Genomic DNA, 19104 nt, shown 5'->3' with positions numbered 1-19104 from the left:
CCTATGATTGGATCATTATTGCAGTGGTTAATATGTTTCAGTTGGCAACAATTCTTTTAACCCTAACTGATGCAGTGTGTAGCTTCTCATTTCTAAAACAACCATGTCGGAAGACGTATCCCATGGTCGTGAAAAAGATGTTACTGTGTTTCAGAAGGGGCAAATTGTTGGCCTGCATCAAGCAAAGAAAACAACTTAGGAGATTGTTGAAATCACTGGAATTTGGTTAAGAACTGTCCAGTGCATTATTAAAACCTGGAAGGATAGTGGTGAACCATCAGCTACACGGAAGAAACGTGGTCAGAAAACAATCTTGAATAATTGTGATCAGAGATCAATAAAACTCTTGGTGAAGTTGCATCATAAAAAATCGATAGTAGAACTCACGCTATGTTTAATAGTGAAAGTAAGAGCATTTCCATATGCATAATGCGACGACAACTTACAGGACTGGGACTAAACAGCTGTGTGGTCACAAGAATGCCACTTGTTAGTGAAGCTAATTGGAAAAACAACTTCAATTTGCTAGGGAGCATAAAGATTGGAATGTGGAGCAATAAAAAAAAGGTAATGTGGTCCAGATTTACCCAATTCCAAAGCGATGGGCGCATCAGGGTAAGAAGGGAAGTGCATGAAGCGATGCACCCATCATGCATAGTGCCCACTCTACAAGTCTCTGGATGACCAGGTTATCCCGTCAATGGATTTTTTCTTTCCTGATGGCACGGGCATATTCCAGGATAACAATGCCAAGATTCACCGAGCTTAAATTGTGAAAGAGTGGTTCAGGGAGCATAATGAATCATTTTCACACCTAAAATTGGCCACCACAGAGTCCTGACCTTAACCCCATTGAAAGTCTTTGGAGTGGTTTGACTCTCCCGTCATCAATACAAGATCTCGGCCAAAAATTAATGCAACCCTGGATGGAAATCTGGTTTTGTTTGCCTTCCTATATTTCAAGAGATGAATTAAATCAACATTTAAAACAAACAAATCCAATATTTCCATTTAAAACAGTCCTAAATCACTAAAATTACATGATCAAACATTCAAAAATGTATATGTTCATTTATTGTATAGTTATTTCTGTTAAATGCTTTAAGATATTTTAATGAACTTTTCAAACTCTAATTTGTTTTTAGTGTCTCTTATTGAATGTTCACGTTTATTAATAATGAAACATTTTTAATGAAACTTTTTTTGTATGGGTTGTGATAAGACAGAGGGCCCAGAGTGCAAAGCTGTCAGGGGGCCTAAAAGTCCTAACTGCACCCCCTGGTAACAGGATCACAGGATCCTGCTGTGTCTAAGTGTGTAACTGTGTCCTGAGTAAAATTTTAAAGGAAAACCTGCATCACCTAAAGTCATAATGTTTACAATTAAGTGCATGTCCAGTTTTTGTTACAGAGGTACAGGAGCCAATCTTTGAGTTTGCACAAGGCTTATGTGCAGATTCAGACTATCTTTCTTTAAATGTTGCAAAATCCAATTTCAGATGAAAGCAAAAGTTCAAGTTCAGGCTGCAGATGATGTTTGGACCACCCAACATGTTTGGCAGACATGGGACCATGGTAATCAATACATCGATTCAGAATTTATAATGTATAATTGTATTTGAACATGGTTGGCAGTGATTGGATGATGCTGGCCATTACTTTGAATCAGAATTATTTATGCTAATTTCTGTTGTAATGTCTGTAACATCTCAAAAACATGAATAATCAACACTCCTGGAAACATAATAAACAACTGATAAAAAAAATTTAAAAAAAATTTACTTTCTATAGCTTGGTATTATTTAAAATTTCACAACTTAGTCCCACTGTCCACATATGTTGCCATACATATTAAGGAAAATTTTTATTTTATTTTTTTTGGTGCTACTAGTTATGGAAAATGCACACAGCAGTCAAGCTCAGGTCTCAGGAGGATAATGACCACAAAATAAGGCAAAAAGAAAAATATTCTTGTCAATCAAGTAAAAAACTTTATTTTCTGAACAGTGCAGATGTGTGTATATATATATATATATATATATATATATATATATATATATATATATATATATATATATATATATATTTATTATTATTATTATTATTATTATTTTTATTTTTTTTAATTTTATTTTATTATTATTTTATTTTTTTAAATGGACCACAGCTACCAAAATGTTTGATGGTATACACTAGCTAATGAAAATACAAAGTCTTAGTCATTTATAATTATTCAGATATTGAATATCTGGCAACCACACCAGAATGTTGTTGTCTTAATCCGCGCACTGTCAGCTGTGCATCAGGATCAATACCACATTTTTACACAAATATTACATTTGAGCACATGATAGATTGTTTCTCGTGATTGTAACTGCTATGTACGGCAAGCCACATGCGCTGTGTGCATGAAGTGTCCAACATTCCACACTCCGTTTTGAAGGTTGAAAAAGTGTATCATCCGTGTACTTAAAGTACACTTCTTTTTGTTGCATTTTCAGTGTAAATATACTACTCGCACTACTAACACTACAAAATGGCGTAGAATAGTGCAGAAGTGTGCGGTTTGGGACACACATAAAGTGATTCAACAAAAATCTAAAATTGACAATTAAAATCAATGTAAAAATAAAAGAATCAGTAATAGAAAATGTTGAAAATTCAAAGAATAATAGGCCGAAATACAGATTTCAGTTATCATCTCAAAAATATGGTCAATTTGCATTTCGTATCCAATTTTGTGACAAACTGTATTAATCTTTAGTCCAGTCAACTAATTACGATGAAGATTAAAATAAAATAAAAATAGTTTTAAAAAAAAAAATAATAAATCTAAACATTCAACCGCTTGGTAGCTACAATGTCAGAGCTAGGGGCTTTTTTTCTTTTTTTCTTCGAGGTACAGGCTGCTTTTTTCTTGTTGGAAAGTGGATGAGATATTGTACTTGAACCACAGAACTGCCAAACATCAGTGTCCAACTCCACATCTAATTTAAAGAAATCAAGGTTGTGCTAAGCTGGCTGTTTAGAGATGTAGCGGTTCAGATATCATACACGTAATTATGCCAATTGTATGCCTTCATAAATATGCATTTTAAAAGTATTCTTGTATTCTAAATACGTTACTTTTTTATGTGATGCATTGGAATACATTACTGAATACATTTAAGAGAGGGTATTTAATTTTCAGCCCAGAATACTTTCTTTAAGAATTCCGCCCAACCCTGCCCGTAACGACACTTTTACGACAGTGTCAGCAGTGGTAACCATGACAGCAGGTTGTGAACGCTTTCCGACAGAACATGGCGACTTGCATGTGAGGACGTTTAACAAGAAGTGGATGACAGTGACATTTAATTGACATTCATTGCTGAATGCTATATTGTTATAACACATGTTTTCACTTTCACCTTGGATTTAGTGAGGATTTGTTTGAACGTCTCAGGGGGTGACTTTAAAAAATGGCGATGCAAAGTGGATCTGTGATTCAAGAGAAGGTGGCCAAACTGTTGAGCAGGCAGAATGGCAGACCCGTACTGAGACCCATCAAACCTCTGGCGCTGAAAAATGAGGTCGCGAACCGCAGGCTCCGGAAAGGAGGTGAGGACTGCTTTAATGTGACAGCTATTATTATGCTGACCAGTTCTTCAATAAAGCTTGTGATTTTAATTTAATTTAACGTGGTTTCTAATGTCTAATATTATTGCATTAAATGTTAAGAGTGCACTGGTTTAACGATTAAATGAACTGGTGTTTCACAGATCGAGTTATTATAACAACCTTCTACAAAGATTAAATAGATGATACGTAAATATTATGTATCTCACGTGCGCTGCAGGTTCCTAGAGCTTTCTGTTTTTTAAAGGTTGGAAAAGGTTTTAGGGTGCAAAATTTTGGATGTAATTATTCGGGGATTTATTTATTTTTTTAATTTGATTTATATTATCGTTTTATTTTAAAATGCATAATATTTTATCTGATGCGGTATAGTATACGCAGTGGTAGATTTGTTTAAAAAAAAAAAAAAAAAATTTCGAGGGGGGCTGTTTAATCCTTATGTGTCAATGACAAATAAGGTTGGCCAAGGTGTTAAAATAAGAAATCTTTTTAAAAATCTAGTTAAGTACACTTGTGTCAAGTTCTCGGAAATCTAATCTTTGTGTCCAATTGTGTTTCATACATTTCTAAAAAAACATTAAAGCATTTTGTATAGAAATATTTAAAACTTTCAAATTGTCATGTGGTGTAACCATCAAGTAAAAAGTATAATAGTACTTTTTTGCACCTTGAATACATGAGAGTATAAACTTAATCATTAATTTCCTAAAGGTTTTCAAACAAATTTTTCAAGGTATATATATATATATATATATGTATATATGTGTGTTAGGAATTTTACTCAAAAATATAACGTTTTCTCAGGGTTACACTACATAATCTGAACAAAATGTGCCTTTTCATAAAAAAAATCAAAATAAAATCAGATGTTTTTTAAAATGTTGTGCTCAGTCTTGAGGGTCTAAAGGTGTCCGCTCTGTTTTATGGATTTTATGGTCAACATAAACAACAAAATAACTACCTACATGTTGGTTACACCACGACTTTGATTTGGTGGACAAAAGCATTTTTAAATATGAATCATGTTTTAAAACACAATTGTTTCACTGCTTATTTTTTTAAGAAATAATAATAAAAGATTGTTCTGCACGAGTCATGCCAAAAAAAAATTATTTTATTTTTTCATTAATTTCAGCTTTTAATGAGCTGTGTCTCTGGACACCACATTACATTTTTCACTTTTAAGCCACAGAAGAAATATCAGTATGACATTAAATTCAGAAATTGAAATTATGCTCATCATAGAAGAGGTGTATTCAAGTAAATGTTTTTTGTGAATTGCATTTTATTTAATGTATTTTTAATGTAATAGTTTTGGACAAAAATGTGTATCACTTCATCATTGACCCTTAGGACACATGGCCATAATATGCACCTGTTACTCTCTGTTATTGTATTTTATGATGAACCTTATGAAAATAATTCACGTTATGATCATGAAAAAGGTTTTTTCTAGATCGCTCACCCACTGCAGACACGCATTTTTTCTACTCTAACCGAACTAGTAAAGAAAGTTTGGGCTGTTTCTATGAAGGATGCTTAAACAGTGGCATAACAGTTGTTCTACACACAAAAGCGTTTTATGGGTGAAACCCTGAAATTTTTGAGTTAAAAACATGTACACGTTGTAACTGCAAACTTGACATACCTTATGTTCTGTTCTCTCTTTTTGTTTTTTTTAAGAAAAACATATATATTATGTAAACTCAGCAAAAAAAAGAAACGTCCTCTCGCTTTCAAATGCTTTCATTTTCAGCAAACTTAACGTGTAAATATTTGTATGAACATAAAAAGATTCAACAACTAAGACATAAACTGAACAAGTTTCACAGACATTTGACTAACAGAAATGAAATAATGTGTCCCTGAACAAAGGGGTGGTCAAAATCAAAAGTAACAGTCCGCCTCTGGTGTGGCCACCAGCTGCATTAAGTACTGCAGTGCATCTCCTCCTCATGGACTGCACCAGATTTGCCAGTTCATGCTGTGAGATGTTACCTTACTCTTCCACCAAGGCACTTGCAAGTTCCTGGACATTTCTGGGGAGAATGGCCCTAGCCCTCACCCTCCGATCCAGCAGGTCCCAGACGTGCTTAATGGATTGAGATCTGGGCTCTTCGATGGCCATGGCAGAAAACACACACATTCCTGTCTTGCAGGAAATCACACACAGAATGAGCAGTATGGCTGGTGGTATTGTCATGCTGGAGGGTCATTTCAGGATGAGCCTGCAGGAAGGGTACCACATGACGGAGGAGGAAGTCTTCCCTGTAACGCACAGCGTTGTGATTGCCTGCAATGACAACAAGCTTAGTCCGATGATGCTGTGACACACCGCCCCAGACCATGATGGACCCTCCACATCCAAATCGATCCCGCTCCAGAGTACAGGCCTCGGTGTAACGCTCATTCCTTTGACAATAAACGTGAGTCCGACCATCACCCCTGGTGAGACAAAACCGCAACTCGTCAGTGAAGAGCACTTTTTGCCAGTCCTGTCTGGTCCAGAGAAGGTGGGTTTGTTCCCATAGTCGATGTTGTTGCCGGTGATGTCTGGTAAGGACCAGCCTTACAACAGGCCTACAAGCCCTCAGTTCAGCCTCTCTCAGCCTATTGCGGACAGTCTGAGCACTGATGGAGGGATTGTGCGTTCCTGGTGTAACTCTGGCAGTTGTTGTTGCCATCCTGTACCTGTCCCACAAGTGTGATATTCGGATGTACCGATCCTGTGCAGGTGTTGTTACACGTGGTCTGCCACTGCGAGGATGATCAGCTGTTCTTCCTGTCTCCCTGTAGCACTTAGGCGTCTTACAGCACGGACATTGCAACTTATTGCCCTGCCCACATTTGCATTCCTCATGCCTCCACGCAGCATGCCTAAGGCATGTTCACGCAGATGAGCAGGGACCCTAGGCATATTTCTTTTGGTGTTTTTCAGAGTCAGTAGAAAGGTCTCTTTAATGTCCTACGTTTTTATAATATCTATGTTTTTTATATGTGACCTTAATTGCCTACCATCTGTAAGCTGTTAGTGTCTTAACGACTGTTCCACAGGTGCATGTTCATTAATTGTTTCTGGTTCATTGAACAAGCATGGAAAACATTGTTTAAACTATTTACAATAAAGATCTGTAAAGTTATTTGGATTTTTACAAAATTATCTTTAAAATACAGTGTCCTGAAAAAGGGACATTTCTTTTTTTGCTGAGTTTATATATATATATATATATATATATATAATATTCTCTTGGCCATTTTTGAAAGTGCGCGAAACTTTAGAAAACTTGCATTGCCATCAGTGGCGTAAGTGTCATGTGAACACTAGGAAGGGCAAATCAACCTGGGGGGATGCTTTTTCATATTTGAAAATGTCATCCCCTCGCATCCACCCTCTACTCGAGCCCTGAGTATATGTGAAAATTATCTCCATTTAAATACACATTTGTTGACTATGTACTCTCTGGACAGAACATTATTTGTCAGATCTAAATTTAAGATGAATTATCACCAATCTATTTATTGTTGATTTTGGATTGTATGGATTTTACTTCTTTAAAGCATTTAAGTTCACATATCAAAATAATGTGCATACATTAAAATTCTCTCTTTCTTGGGTGACACCATGCGAGGGGCAGATGTGTGAGAGACAGCTCTGCGCACTTTGCTAATTTTTTTAAATTATTTTCATGTTATAATCCGGTGAAATTCAATACACCTAGTTACACATTTACTGTTTGAGGTAAGCATGGCAAAGAAGTCAAAATCCTCTGGCTCTGGAGACATTAAAAGACTCGATTTGGATGGCGAGGTGGGAGAAGGAATCCAGCGTCAACTGTCCAACATGTCGGTGATGTTGACGAAGGTACTTGCGGACTCGGAGGATCTCGCTGTAATACGTCGATTGCTTACGGTGATGGAAAAAAAAATTCTCTGAGCTAGTCATGAGTGACAGATGTTGAAAAGCGAATCAGTTTTTTGGAGTCATCAGAGAGGGAATTAGCCGCTAATCTGCCCGCAACCAAAGTTGATTTGGAACGTGTTCTTGAAAAGCTTGAAGATCTTGAGAATAGAAGCCGCAGGAATAACATTCGAATTGTTAGAATTCCTGAACATGAGGAGGGTAGAAATATGGTGAAATTCCTAGAGGAGCTTTTCCCGAGTCTGCTCGACATAACAGGCCACAAGCTGGAAATCGAGCGAGCTCACAGATCTGCTGAGGGAGGGAAGCCCTGATTAACTCTGGCCAAATTTTTTAGATCATCCGATAAAGATCTCGTGTTGAGTCAGGCGAGGAGCAAAGGAAAGCTTTCTTGGAAGAATTACAATATTTTCTTGTTCTCGGACTTTGCAAACTCGACAAGAGAAACGCGATCGGTTTTGGGAATGCAAGAAACTCTTACATCAGCGAAAGATCACTTTTGCTCTGATGTTTCCAGCCAGACTGAGAATAAACACCAAGGACGGCAGCAAAGTATTTACATGTGCCAATCAGGCAATGTCTTTTATTGAAACAATGGGTGAATAACAATTGGGTGTTTTTCTTGTGAGTGGATTGACTCACTGTACATTCTATGGCTTTCGGAGGAACCTGTGCGCCATTTTTGTTTCCTTTTGCATTGGCTCCGCCGAGTGGTTGGAGTTTTTTTTTTTTTTTTTTTTTTTTTTTTTTTGTGGATTAACACTTTTCCTTAAAGAAACTTTTGCATTGACAGAAGATCACTTCTACAATGAACGGATGACCGCAAAATATCTACATGCCCACACAAAGGATGTCTTTTATAAAGTTGGCGGACTGTGTAAATCTTGGGATATACTTTTATGCGGCCTCCGAGTGAATTGACTCTTGACTATCCGAGGAACCGGGATGCGTGTTTCGTTTCCTTTTGTGCTGGTTCCGCCTAGCGGTTGGAGCATGTTTTGTTAAATAACATTACTTCGGGACAGTTATGGATGAATCTGTCAGTCCCTTGTGCTTATGCCTCCTGTTGGCTGGAGTATTTTTGTGAGACATTGGAATGATTACTTCATCTGCTGCACTCATTAGCTGGCTCACTGAAGATTCGTTTGTCTGACCGAGGAAACTGAACGGCTTTATATCGGTTGGAATTTGTTTTGTGAAGTAACACACCTTTGAGACAGTTCTGTGAATGAGTCTACACGTTCTTTGTGTTTATTCTGCCTATTGGCTGGGGTTTCTTTTACAAAATATTTGATGTTATGTAATTTTGCCTTACAAATTTGTGAGGCAAAATTGAGCAATCCGATGGCAAAGTTGTTGCGGGGACTCTCGTAGGCGTACATTGACTCCTTGATTGTTTTTTCTGTTTGTTTTGTTCGGGGGGAAGTTCGGGGTTTTATTGTTGCATCAATGTTGAAATGTGGTCTTCATAATTTTGTTTTTGGCACACAATTTATTTTTTCTACTATATCAAAATGTCAAATGTTAATATGAGTGGATTGTCTCTCTCCACATGGAATGTGAATGGGTTGGGGCACCCCATAAAAAGAAGGAAGGTTATTTCTTTTCTTAAAGGTAAGAAATATGATATAGTCTTTCTTCAAGAAACGCATCTTTCCCCGCAGGAAGCTGAAAAATTTGGGAAGATATGAGGTGGACATGTTTTCTTTAGTTTTGGCTCAAGTAAGAGCAAGGGAGTCATTATATTGGTATAATATAAACGTTTACAATTCAAATTTCTCAAACAGTTTAATGATAAATTAGGAAGAGTTATTATTGTTTTAGCAGAAATTCAGGGGCAAAGTCTGATTTTGGCTAATATTTACGCACCTAACTGATGATCAGGGCTTTTTTATAGATCTTGAAGGGATGTTGCAAGCCGCTGGCACCCCTAATGATATAATTTTGGGAGGAGACTTTAATGTTTTGATGGACTAAGTCCTTAATCATAGTGAAGTAAAAGTGTGCAAGCCCCCTAGAGCAACATTGACGCTTCACAGGATGTGTAAAAATCTTGGTCTTACAGATATTTGGAGACTTTTGAACCCATCTGGTAGAGACTATACATTTTTTTTTCATCAGTCCATAAGATTTATTATATTTATTCTTTTTTTTTTTTTTTTTTTTTTTGATATCCAAATCCCTCATTTCATCTGTTGTTGATTGCTCAATTGGAAACATTTTAGTCTCTGATCACGCCCTGGTGAGTTTAGAGGTGGTGCCACATATAGAGAAAAAGAAATGATATAGTTGCCACTTTAATGTATCCCTTTTGCAAAATCCTGATTTCCAACAAATGTTAAAGACTGAAATCAGTGTTTATATGGAGACCAACTGGTCCTCGGTATCCTCTGTAGGCATGGCTTGGGAGGCACTGAAGGCGGTTCTTAGGGGTCGGATCATACAGTATGCCTCATTCATCAAAAAATCCAAAGCACAAGAACTCATGGAGTTGGAAGGAAATATTAAAAGTGCAGAGGCAGAGCTGAAGCACCGTATGTCATCTGATGGCCTCAGAGAATTGAACTGATTGAAATATAGGTATAATACTATTTTGTCGCGGAAAGTGGAGTTTTGGTTATTCAGGGCAAGACAGTCATACTTTGAGTCGGGGAACAAAGCAGGGAAGCTTTAGGCTAGATATATAAAGCAGAGAGAGTCTTTTTCTACCATTCCCTCAGTGAAATATGCTGGTGGTGAAATTTTTACCTCAGCCATTGATATTAATAATGCCTTTAAAGAATTCTATCTTGATCTTTATAGTTCCACGTCTTCGTCTACTGATGAAGGTATTAGAAACTTTGTGGAACCATTAGATCTTCCTAAACTGAAGACTGAGCAAAAAAACGCTCTTGATTCTGAGATAAGCTTGGAGGAGCTTGACGAGGTAGTTAAGTCCCTACCTACTGGCAGGGCTCCGGGGCCAGATGGTTTTGCCGCAGAATTTTTTAGATCCTATGCTACAGAACTGGCTCCACTTTTGTTAGAAGTTTATATGGAATCATTAAAGAATGGAAAGCTTCCTCCAACCATGACACAAGCCCGGATCAGTCTGATTCTTAAAAAAGACAAAGATCCAAGCGAGTGTAAAAGTTACCGTCCAATTTCCCTGATCCAACTAGATGTCAAAATTTTGTCAAAAATTTTGGCTAACCGATTAAGTAAGGTTATGACATCTTTTATACATATAGATCAGGTGGGGTTTATTTGGGATGCACCTCTTCTGATAACATCAGGCGTCTCATCGATATCATGTGGTCAGTAGTGAATGATCAGTCTCCGGTCGCTGCCATCTCACTTGATGCTGAAAAGGTGTTTGATATGGTAGAATGGGAATATCTTTTTAAGATTTTGGAAATGTATGGGTTCGGGAGTACATTTATTGGTTGGATTAAGTTACTTTATAAACACCCTGTAGCAGCGGTACAAAAATTTATTAATTTCAGATTATTTTACTCTGAATAGGGGCACTCGGCAGGGTTGCCCTCTTTCTCCATTATTGTTCTGTCTTGCCCTGGAACCATTAGGAGCCGCAATAAGAAAGGAGGATGATTTTCCAGGGGTGATTGCGGGAGGTGTGGCGCATAAGCTTCTGCTTTACGCAGATGATATTTTATTATTCGTCTCCGACCCCACTAGATCAGTGCCTTGCCTCCACAGAATTATTAATTCCTTTTCCAAGTTCTCAGGATACAAAGCAATTGGTCTAAATCGGAAGCTTTGGCTTTGATAGTATACTGTCCAGTAACGGCCTTCCAGCCGGGCGCCTTCCAGTGGCCCAAACAGGGCATTAAGTATTTGGGAATTTTATTCCCAGCAAACTTGTCTGATTTAGTCAGAGTTCATTTTGATCACTTAATAAAAAGGTTTTCGAATGATGTAGACAGGTGGGCTTCATTACACTTATCGATGATTGGGAAGGTTAATGTAATTAAAATGAATTGTATTACCTGTTACAATCTCTCCCTATAGATGTCCCCCTCTCTTATTTCAAGCAATTTGATAGCATAGCGAAGTCCTTCATTTGGAATGGTAAGCGTGCCTGGTTAAATTTCAATAAGTTACATAGGCCGATTGACAAAGGTGGGTTAGGCCTACCCAAGATTTTGTTTTATTATTATGCATTCGGTCTCAGACATTTGGCTCATTGGTCGCTTCCACCTGAGAGAGCCCCTCCCTGGTTTCTTATTGAACAAGAAGTTCTTGCCCCTATTTCGCCATTGCAAAGCCTTTCGATCAAACTAACCGTAGAAGTTAAGTCACACCCCGTTATCTCGCATTTGCATGTGGTTTGGCCTAAAGTGTCCAGAGTGTTTAATTCAGACATTTATTTAAATGTTGCCTCAAGCATATGGCTGAACCCTAAATTACATATTAATAAGTCCCCTTTCTGTTGGTCAGAGTGGATTGGGAGGGGGGTTGCTACACTCGGTGACCTATATGAGAGTGGAGTACTGAGATCTTTTGATAATTTGGTTCAATATTTTAAGGATTCCTAGATCCCAGTTCTTTAGGTTTTTACAGCTGCACCACCTGCACTGTACTGTTTTTGGGAGTGGTGTACACCCCCCCAAAGCGGCAGATACTTTAGAAATGGTGATTACTGCTTATGGGAAAGGTCATGAAGCTTCTGTGTATTACTCCCTGTTAATTCAGAGTCTGGGGGATGGAGCTTCGTCTTCTCTCAAGAGATTATGGGAGAAAGATTTAAACTTGGTATTGGATGAGGGAGAGTGGGCTAGGATCCTAAAAAGCATCAGGTCTGCATCTAGAGATGCAAGGATCCGTCTGATGCAATTTAAGATTTTGCATCGGTTCCACTGGACCCCTTCTAGATTGTATAGGCTTGGCCTTAAAGACTCACCCACCTGTTGGCAATGCCAGTCAGAAGACGGGGACACAACCCATGTTTTTTGGGGTTGTATTAAGATTCAGGAATTTTGGTTGAGGATCCAGCGTTTTGTGTGTGACGTACTGGACACTCAGTTTTCATTTTGCCCCAGACTTTGTATTTTGGGTGATGGAGGGGTCCTGAATATAGGAGATACATATATGAAAAGCTGGGTCCTAACCAGCATGATGATTGGCAGACAGCTAATCCTTAGGGGTTGGAAGTCAACTGATGCACCCTCATTTCGTGAGTGGTGCACCAAGTTGGGTAAAGTGGCAGCTTTCGAGGAGATGACTTCCAGACGGCTGGGGAACCAGTCGAGGTATGGCAGAAAATGGGGCAGTTATTTGTCTCATTTGGAGAGGTCCTAGTGTGGGGCAGTGGAGGGAGACATTTTTTTTTTTTTTTTTTTTTTTTTCTATATGTTGAAATTTGTCTTTTTTTTTATGTACTTATGTATTTCTATTTGTGTGGTTACATTTATTTTTGTCTGTCTTGGAATCAATAAAAAATTTTAATAATAAAAATTTTATTTATAAATAAAATTTTAGGAAACATCAAAGAGCTGCAGCCCAGTTGCAAGAAACCCCTTATGTTAAGAAAACCCTTTATGACAATACACTTACAATTATAATTAAGAGTTTTCTTAACTTCAAGGGGTTTCTTGCAATTGGGCCTTATTCTAATGCATTGTTTGAAAGAGCTTTATATTGTGATACAAACTCTTTGTTACAGAGGCCACCTGTGTCACGGAGATGTCATTACTGATGGCTTGCTGGAAACAGAACGACTTTAACAACACAGTCTGCTCTAAAGAAGTCTCAACTTTCTACGCATGTGTAGAAAAGACCCAGGTACTACAGGCATGCAACTCATGGTTGTCAGGAAATCCTCAGTAACCCACCGCACTGATTTGCAGTTCAAATGGGGCAGCGATTTAATGTTCTTAATTAAACATGTTTTTGAAGACTACATGGGAATGGGTAATTAGGAAGAATGACTAGCTAAATTTTGTTTTCTGTTTCATGGTTATGGCGAAGTCATAACAAACACACTTCCCATTCAGCAGTGCTGTTTCCTGTTAGACAGTTAGTCCTTTTTTACCTCCTTTTTCTGTTGTTGGTTGGAATGGCTTTTTTAAAACAAGTGCCCTTGATTTAGATCCAGTGCAGTAGATCATATTTTTAAACTTATTTTTAGACATTACTCCTTAAGGTATAGAAAATAAAAATGTCTTGTCTAGATGTAAAAATACATGTCATAGTTCTTCAACATAACTAACATTGTTTCCTAATGTTACTTCTTACAGATGCAGAACAAGGCCAAAGGAAAGCAGGGAGGTCAAGGTCGACTTTTGCCAAAGGAAGCCACAAACTTATTGAAGCGATATCCCAACCTGGACAGTGAGATCTAGGATTACAGACATAGCTTGGTCAAAAAATTTAGTGTATGACTGGGAGTGAGTGGACTAGCAAACTGATGAGAACAGGGTGTGGAAAGGTTTTCTAAAAAGCAGCAGTGAAATTGAGCAGGCAAAAAACGTTGTTAACAAAACTCAGACTCTGCCAAATGCAGTTTGTCACAACCACATCAGCAGATGACCACAAAGCAAATGAGCTGCATTCACAAGGCTGTAAATGCACTTTTGTTGATTACTAGATTTTACTAGCTACACTCCAATAGGTCATTCCATAACAGTGCAAAGGAAGGATCACTGGTCAACCCCAAATCCAAATACTTCACACTCTTAATCCTTTTTGAGAGCCTGTAATTTGTGTGGCAGTTTTTGGAAATATTATTAGTAATATCTGTATGTACCAACATCATTTCCTCAGTTAATCTAGATGTTATTCATTTGATTGTGTTGGTGTTTCTATATTTCCCATGCATTATTGAGCTGTGACTAAATTCTCTTCCTGTGTCATGCTCTGTCCAGCAGTATAATTTGTCCCAGCCATATTCAGTTATCAGAAAATGGAGATCAAGGGAGAACTACGCAGTGCTGGGTCATGTTACATCCCAGGACAAAGTGTATCAGTTTTGGCCATGAGAACTGTACGATAATGACTGGAATAAATCTAAATAACTCTTATTAAACATATTAACTTACTAACTATGTGTTCATATATCTGGTACAGAGAGATTAAAAGGATATTTTCCAGGTTTTTTGTTGTCTAAAACCTTGTTTAACTTTGTGGCCTTGGACTGGCTTTATTCTGTTAAGGCTTTCATCCTGTGATAATGCTGCCCACAATTTCCTTAGGCTGTTTATCTACAGTTGTCTGCAAATTAATGTGTCTAGGAAATGCCGTCTGTTGTAAGTCTAAACCCTATGCAATCAAGGCATTCTACATTTAGCTACTGTTGAACAAAAAGGACACATTTAAAAAAATGAATCAAGCAACACTGAACTACCAAAAACACTTTATCTGGACTGACTAAAATATCTCCAGTTCAGCAGAATGGTGTTACCATGTATATGACTCAGATTGTAAGATGACTGCTGATATCAACCTGTTATATTTAGGAGCCTTTTAATTTTACATCTAGTAAGCCAATCAGATCTCAGTTTTAAACTTAAAACCAGATTTACACCCCCATAAGAAAGTGTGGACAAATGCCAAGCAAATCAGCCACACCATTAGGGATCAGATTAGAGAAACCTACACTATTATCATTAGTTTAGTTTTTTCAGGGCTTTGAATCCTGATGAAATTATCTTTGAGCTACAATAATGATAAGTAAAGAAAACAGCTGTTTTGAATAAATGTGCAAAAGTTTTTAATTTTAAACTTAGTTATGATGTAATCTTAACCAAATCTTCATCACTGTGCCAGGACGAGCAAATCCCCCTCTTTAGCAAGATCCTATCAGAATAAGTGTTATTCCTCTTAAAAAGTAAAGTAAACTGATCCTGAAGATGAAAATGAATTCAAGCACATCTTAATCATGTGCATAACATGTTTAATTATGTTGGGGTTAAAATGAGCCTTTGATCTTATATCAAATTATGAGTGAGTGATGATGCGTATTCAGTCATTGGTATCCTTAAATGGAGCTGAATGAACGGTGAACAATGTGGAATGTGGTTTACTCAAGTGCCTGTGTACACGGGTGAATAATACAAGACCAGGTGAGCTCAATCACCTGTGCACGGATGCTCTTGCATTTAACATATTTATAAAACTCGAGACATATCTACACCTGATTTCATCTTCATTAAACAAGCAACAAGTTTGCTTTGTCCTGATGGCTAATTTTGTCCACCTTATCAACACATGCCCTCTGAGTCATGTTGGGGATTTTTCATGAGCTCCTTTGACACTTTGTTTTACATTTGCCATGTGACCACAAAGGTGTTTTCTGATATGTGGCACTGAATATGAAAGCATGCTTCAAAATAGTGCTCACTTTTGTAATCCTGCCATTTTACAAGATTTTTCTAAAGAATTATTTTTTGCAAAAGCAGTTTGAAAAGTTAAAAGAAATGTCCCAGCTTCAAACCAAGTTAAACTCAAGTTGACAGCATCTGTGGCATAATGTTGATAACCACAAAAAAATGATTTTGACTAATCCTTCGTTTACTTAAAAGGGAGGAGGTGCAAAATGTGCAAATAAGTGTTTAAAACCAAGATTACTTAAATTAAAAAAAAAAAAAATCTAGACCTGTTTTAGGGACTAAAAGCCAGTACCTACTCCCCTCCCTAAACATTAGAGGCCTGAGTTCTGTTGCGCTTAAGCAGTGCTAGCAACCTTGTCTTTCCACCCTCTAATGGCGTCTGGCTTAAATACATGATTTTCCTGCCACGACTAATTGGAACATAACATTATCTTAAAATTAACCTTCACTTCCTCATTCTTAAATACAATGTAATTGAATAAATACATAAGAACAAAATGAGAGTTAAAACATTTACAATATGATGGATAAAACATTTGCACAAAATAAATATTGTAAACTGCGAGTAAAACAAGAAACAAGTCCTTTAGACACATTAAAGTGCCGTGATGGAGACCGATTCACAAGCTCTCCATCACAAACACATATAATGTTTTCGTCTTATGGCTATGATTTTGTAACTGTGTGTATTTGAATGTTTATGGATTGGCCCCATTCACTTCCATTGTAAGTGCCTACTGTTAACACAATTTTAGCCCTTTTTTTAATATTATAATTTATATATATATATATATATATATATATATATATATATATATATATATATATATATATTTATGAGTCAAAGGAATATTTCGGGTTCAATACAATTTAAGCTCAATCGACTGCATTTGTGGCATAATGTTGATTACCATAAAACAATTTCAAAACAAGCAAAAATCAAGGTTACAATGAGGCACTTACATTGGAAGTGAATGGGGCCAGTTTTTGGAGGGTTTAAACAGAATTGTGAAGTTTATAATTTTATAAAACCACTTGCATTAATTATTCTGTTAAAACTCATGTATTATTTGAGCTGTAAATTTGTTTATATTGTTATTTTTACGGTCATTTCCGGGTTTGTTGACTAAGTCATGGCAATGGTGTTGTAAAATTGGCAATAACCTTACACAGAAAAGTGATTTTATCACACTAAAATCATGTTAACACACATATTGTGTGTCTTGTGGCTATACTTTTGAAACAGTGAGTATTTTAACCTTAAAGTTTACACATTGGCCCCATTCACTTCCATTTTTGCTTCTTCTTTTTTCTTTTTTCTTTTTTTTTTTTTTTTTTTTTTTTTTTTAAGAAAAGGAGGGACAAGTCAAAATAAATGTTTGTGGTTATCAGCATTATGCCACAAATGCTGTCGATTGAGCTAAACTTGTATTGAACCTGTATATAACCTTTGACTATGAATGTAAATATAGCCTATATCTAAATGCAAATCTTAAATATACTAAATCTTACAGAACAAATACACTTTTAAAATCTAACTTTAGTTTAGTCAAATTTAGTACATTTTCGCGTCTAGTTGGTCACCTCGGTGTGCATGCAAAGTACGCTGATGTGTGCTCCATAAATATTTATTTCCCATAAACGTTCGGACTGTGGTGAGGAAAGCGACTGGAGTGGCGGTGCCCGACTCTGTGTCTTTTTTCAGTGTCACCTCCTATCCGAGACTCAGTCAGACCCCAGCATGGGAGGAGTGTTTAGAGAAGAATAGATCATTTCTCCTGTCTCAGAATTTCTTATGTTCTTTTTTCTGTAACACACATTTATAAAACACTTCGAGGCTCCACGCAGGTGAATTTGGGACAGCGGTAATGATGGGACAGCTGTGTTGGATGTATTGCCAATGACAAGATGGATATCACTGGGATACTCTCTATCGCTACTGTCTTTCATTTCTCTATTTGTGTCTATGGCGAGGTACGTAAAACGTAGTTTACTCTGTTGACATAGAAGTTTTTTTGTTTTTGTTGTTGTTGTTTATACTTGGCTCACAGTCAAACTGGTTATTTATCTGAATAATTCTAGCATTTACAGACAGCACAAGCTTGTTTCAAATTTGATAGCCTACATGACTGTACATTTAATTGTACATTATTTCCCGAATAAAAGCGGACTTTGGAAATATCCCATCGTGTCGCTTACTCATTCTCTATGTGTTCAATATCTATCATTAATGATGGCAATGTTTTATAAGAGCTTCAGTAGACATTAACGCTGTGTGTCACGTGAAAGTATTTTGGTAATTTGTCTTGCAGTGGGCATTAGTCTCATGCGGTCTTTGTTCATTTTCGGTGGGTGTAAGTGTACTTTGCCCCGAATATATTCAGCTCTTTAAAGAGGATCTACATAATCACGAGATAATGAGAGCCATGCAGATGCATTTTTACCTTATGAATCCGCTAACATACAGTTGAATGTTGCATTATAATAGGCAGTCTATTGATTATTTATTCCCTTTAGAATTTTATATTTATTGTCTTTTACTTATTGCCTACTATATTTCATTCATATAAACATATAAAGAAAATAAGAACATTTGATGCTGGCTTGACAAAACCTTGTCTGAATTTTTTTTTTATTTGAAGTTTGATAGATAGGCAAGAGAGAGAAAGAAAGATAGAAAGATAGATAGAAAGACAGTTAAAAGGATAGTTCACCCAAAAATGAAAATTCTCTCATTATTCACTTACCCTGATGCCATTCCAGATGTGTATGACTGTCTTTCTTCAGCAGAACACAAATAAAGATTTTTAGAAGAATATTTCAGCTCTTTTGGTCCATACAATGCAAGTGAATGGGTGCCAGCACTTTGATGGTCCAAAAGTCACATTTAGGCAGCATAAAAGTAATCCATGTGACTCCAGTTGCTCAATGAATGTCTTCTGAAGTGAATCGGTAGGTTTATGTAAGAAACATTGCTGTTTGAAATGGCCGAACTCTCATGTGACGTTTGTTCTTCTGTTGTAAATATGCAGCACTTCTGAATTCTCGCGTGAACTCACTGACGTGCTTACGTCACGCTTCACGTCAGCTGCTGGCAGGAAGCGCTTTTTAAAAGTTAATAACGTTTTAATTATTGATTTATTTTTTACACAAATGTATCAGTTTGCTTCAGAAGACATTCATTGATCAACTGGAGTTGTGTGGATTACTTTTATGTTGCCTAAATGTGACTTTTGGA

The 19104-nt window shown here is 36.9% G+C and overlaps 2 protein-coding genes across 7 annotated transcripts in view; both read left to right on the top strand.

Annotated features, from left to right (window-relative positions):
- Nucleotides 1-3254: 3254 nt before the first annotated feature.
- On the top strand, nt 3255-14631 carry LOC127412501 (coiled-coil-helix-coiled-coil-helix domain-containing protein 1-like). 2 transcript variants are annotated; one of them, XM_051648956.1, is made up of 4 exons: nt 3255-3315; nt 3421-3599; nt 13202-13320; nt 13776-14631. In XM_051648956.1, exons 2-4 carry the CDS (start codon nt 3461-3463, stop codon nt 13878-13880), a joined length of 363 nt encoding a protein of 120 aa, XP_051504916.1. In that variant the 5' UTR covers nt 3255-3315; nt 3421-3460; the 3' UTR covers nt 13881-14631. The 2 variants fall into 2 exon arrangements, with proteins under 2 accessions (XP_051504916.1, XP_051504915.1); XM_051648955.1 differs by having other exon boundaries at nt 3284-3599.
- Nucleotides 14632-17270: 2639 nt separating this feature from the next.
- LOC127412493 (neurotrypsin-like) overlaps nt 17271-19104 on the top strand; it is a 43332-nt gene continuing 41498 nt past the window's right edge. For all 5 annotated transcript variants that reach the window (XM_051648907.1, XM_051648904.1, XM_051648902.1 and 2 more), the window contains exon 1: nt 17271-17840. In XM_051648907.1, the coding sequence (XP_051504867.1) occupies nt 17775-17840 (66 nt within the window). In that variant the 5' untranslated portion in view covers nt 17271-17774. The remainder of the gene's footprint in view (nt 17841-19104) is intronic.

This window comes from Myxocyprinus asiaticus, chromosome 21 (assembly GCF_019703515.2).
Source record: "Myxocyprinus asiaticus isolate MX2 ecotype Aquarium Trade chromosome 21, UBuf_Myxa_2, whole genome shotgun sequence".
NCBI classification, from domain to species: Eukaryota; Metazoa; Chordata; class Actinopteri; order Cypriniformes; family Catostomidae; genus Myxocyprinus; species Myxocyprinus asiaticus.
This window is presented reverse-complemented; position numbering and strand designations above follow the sequence as displayed.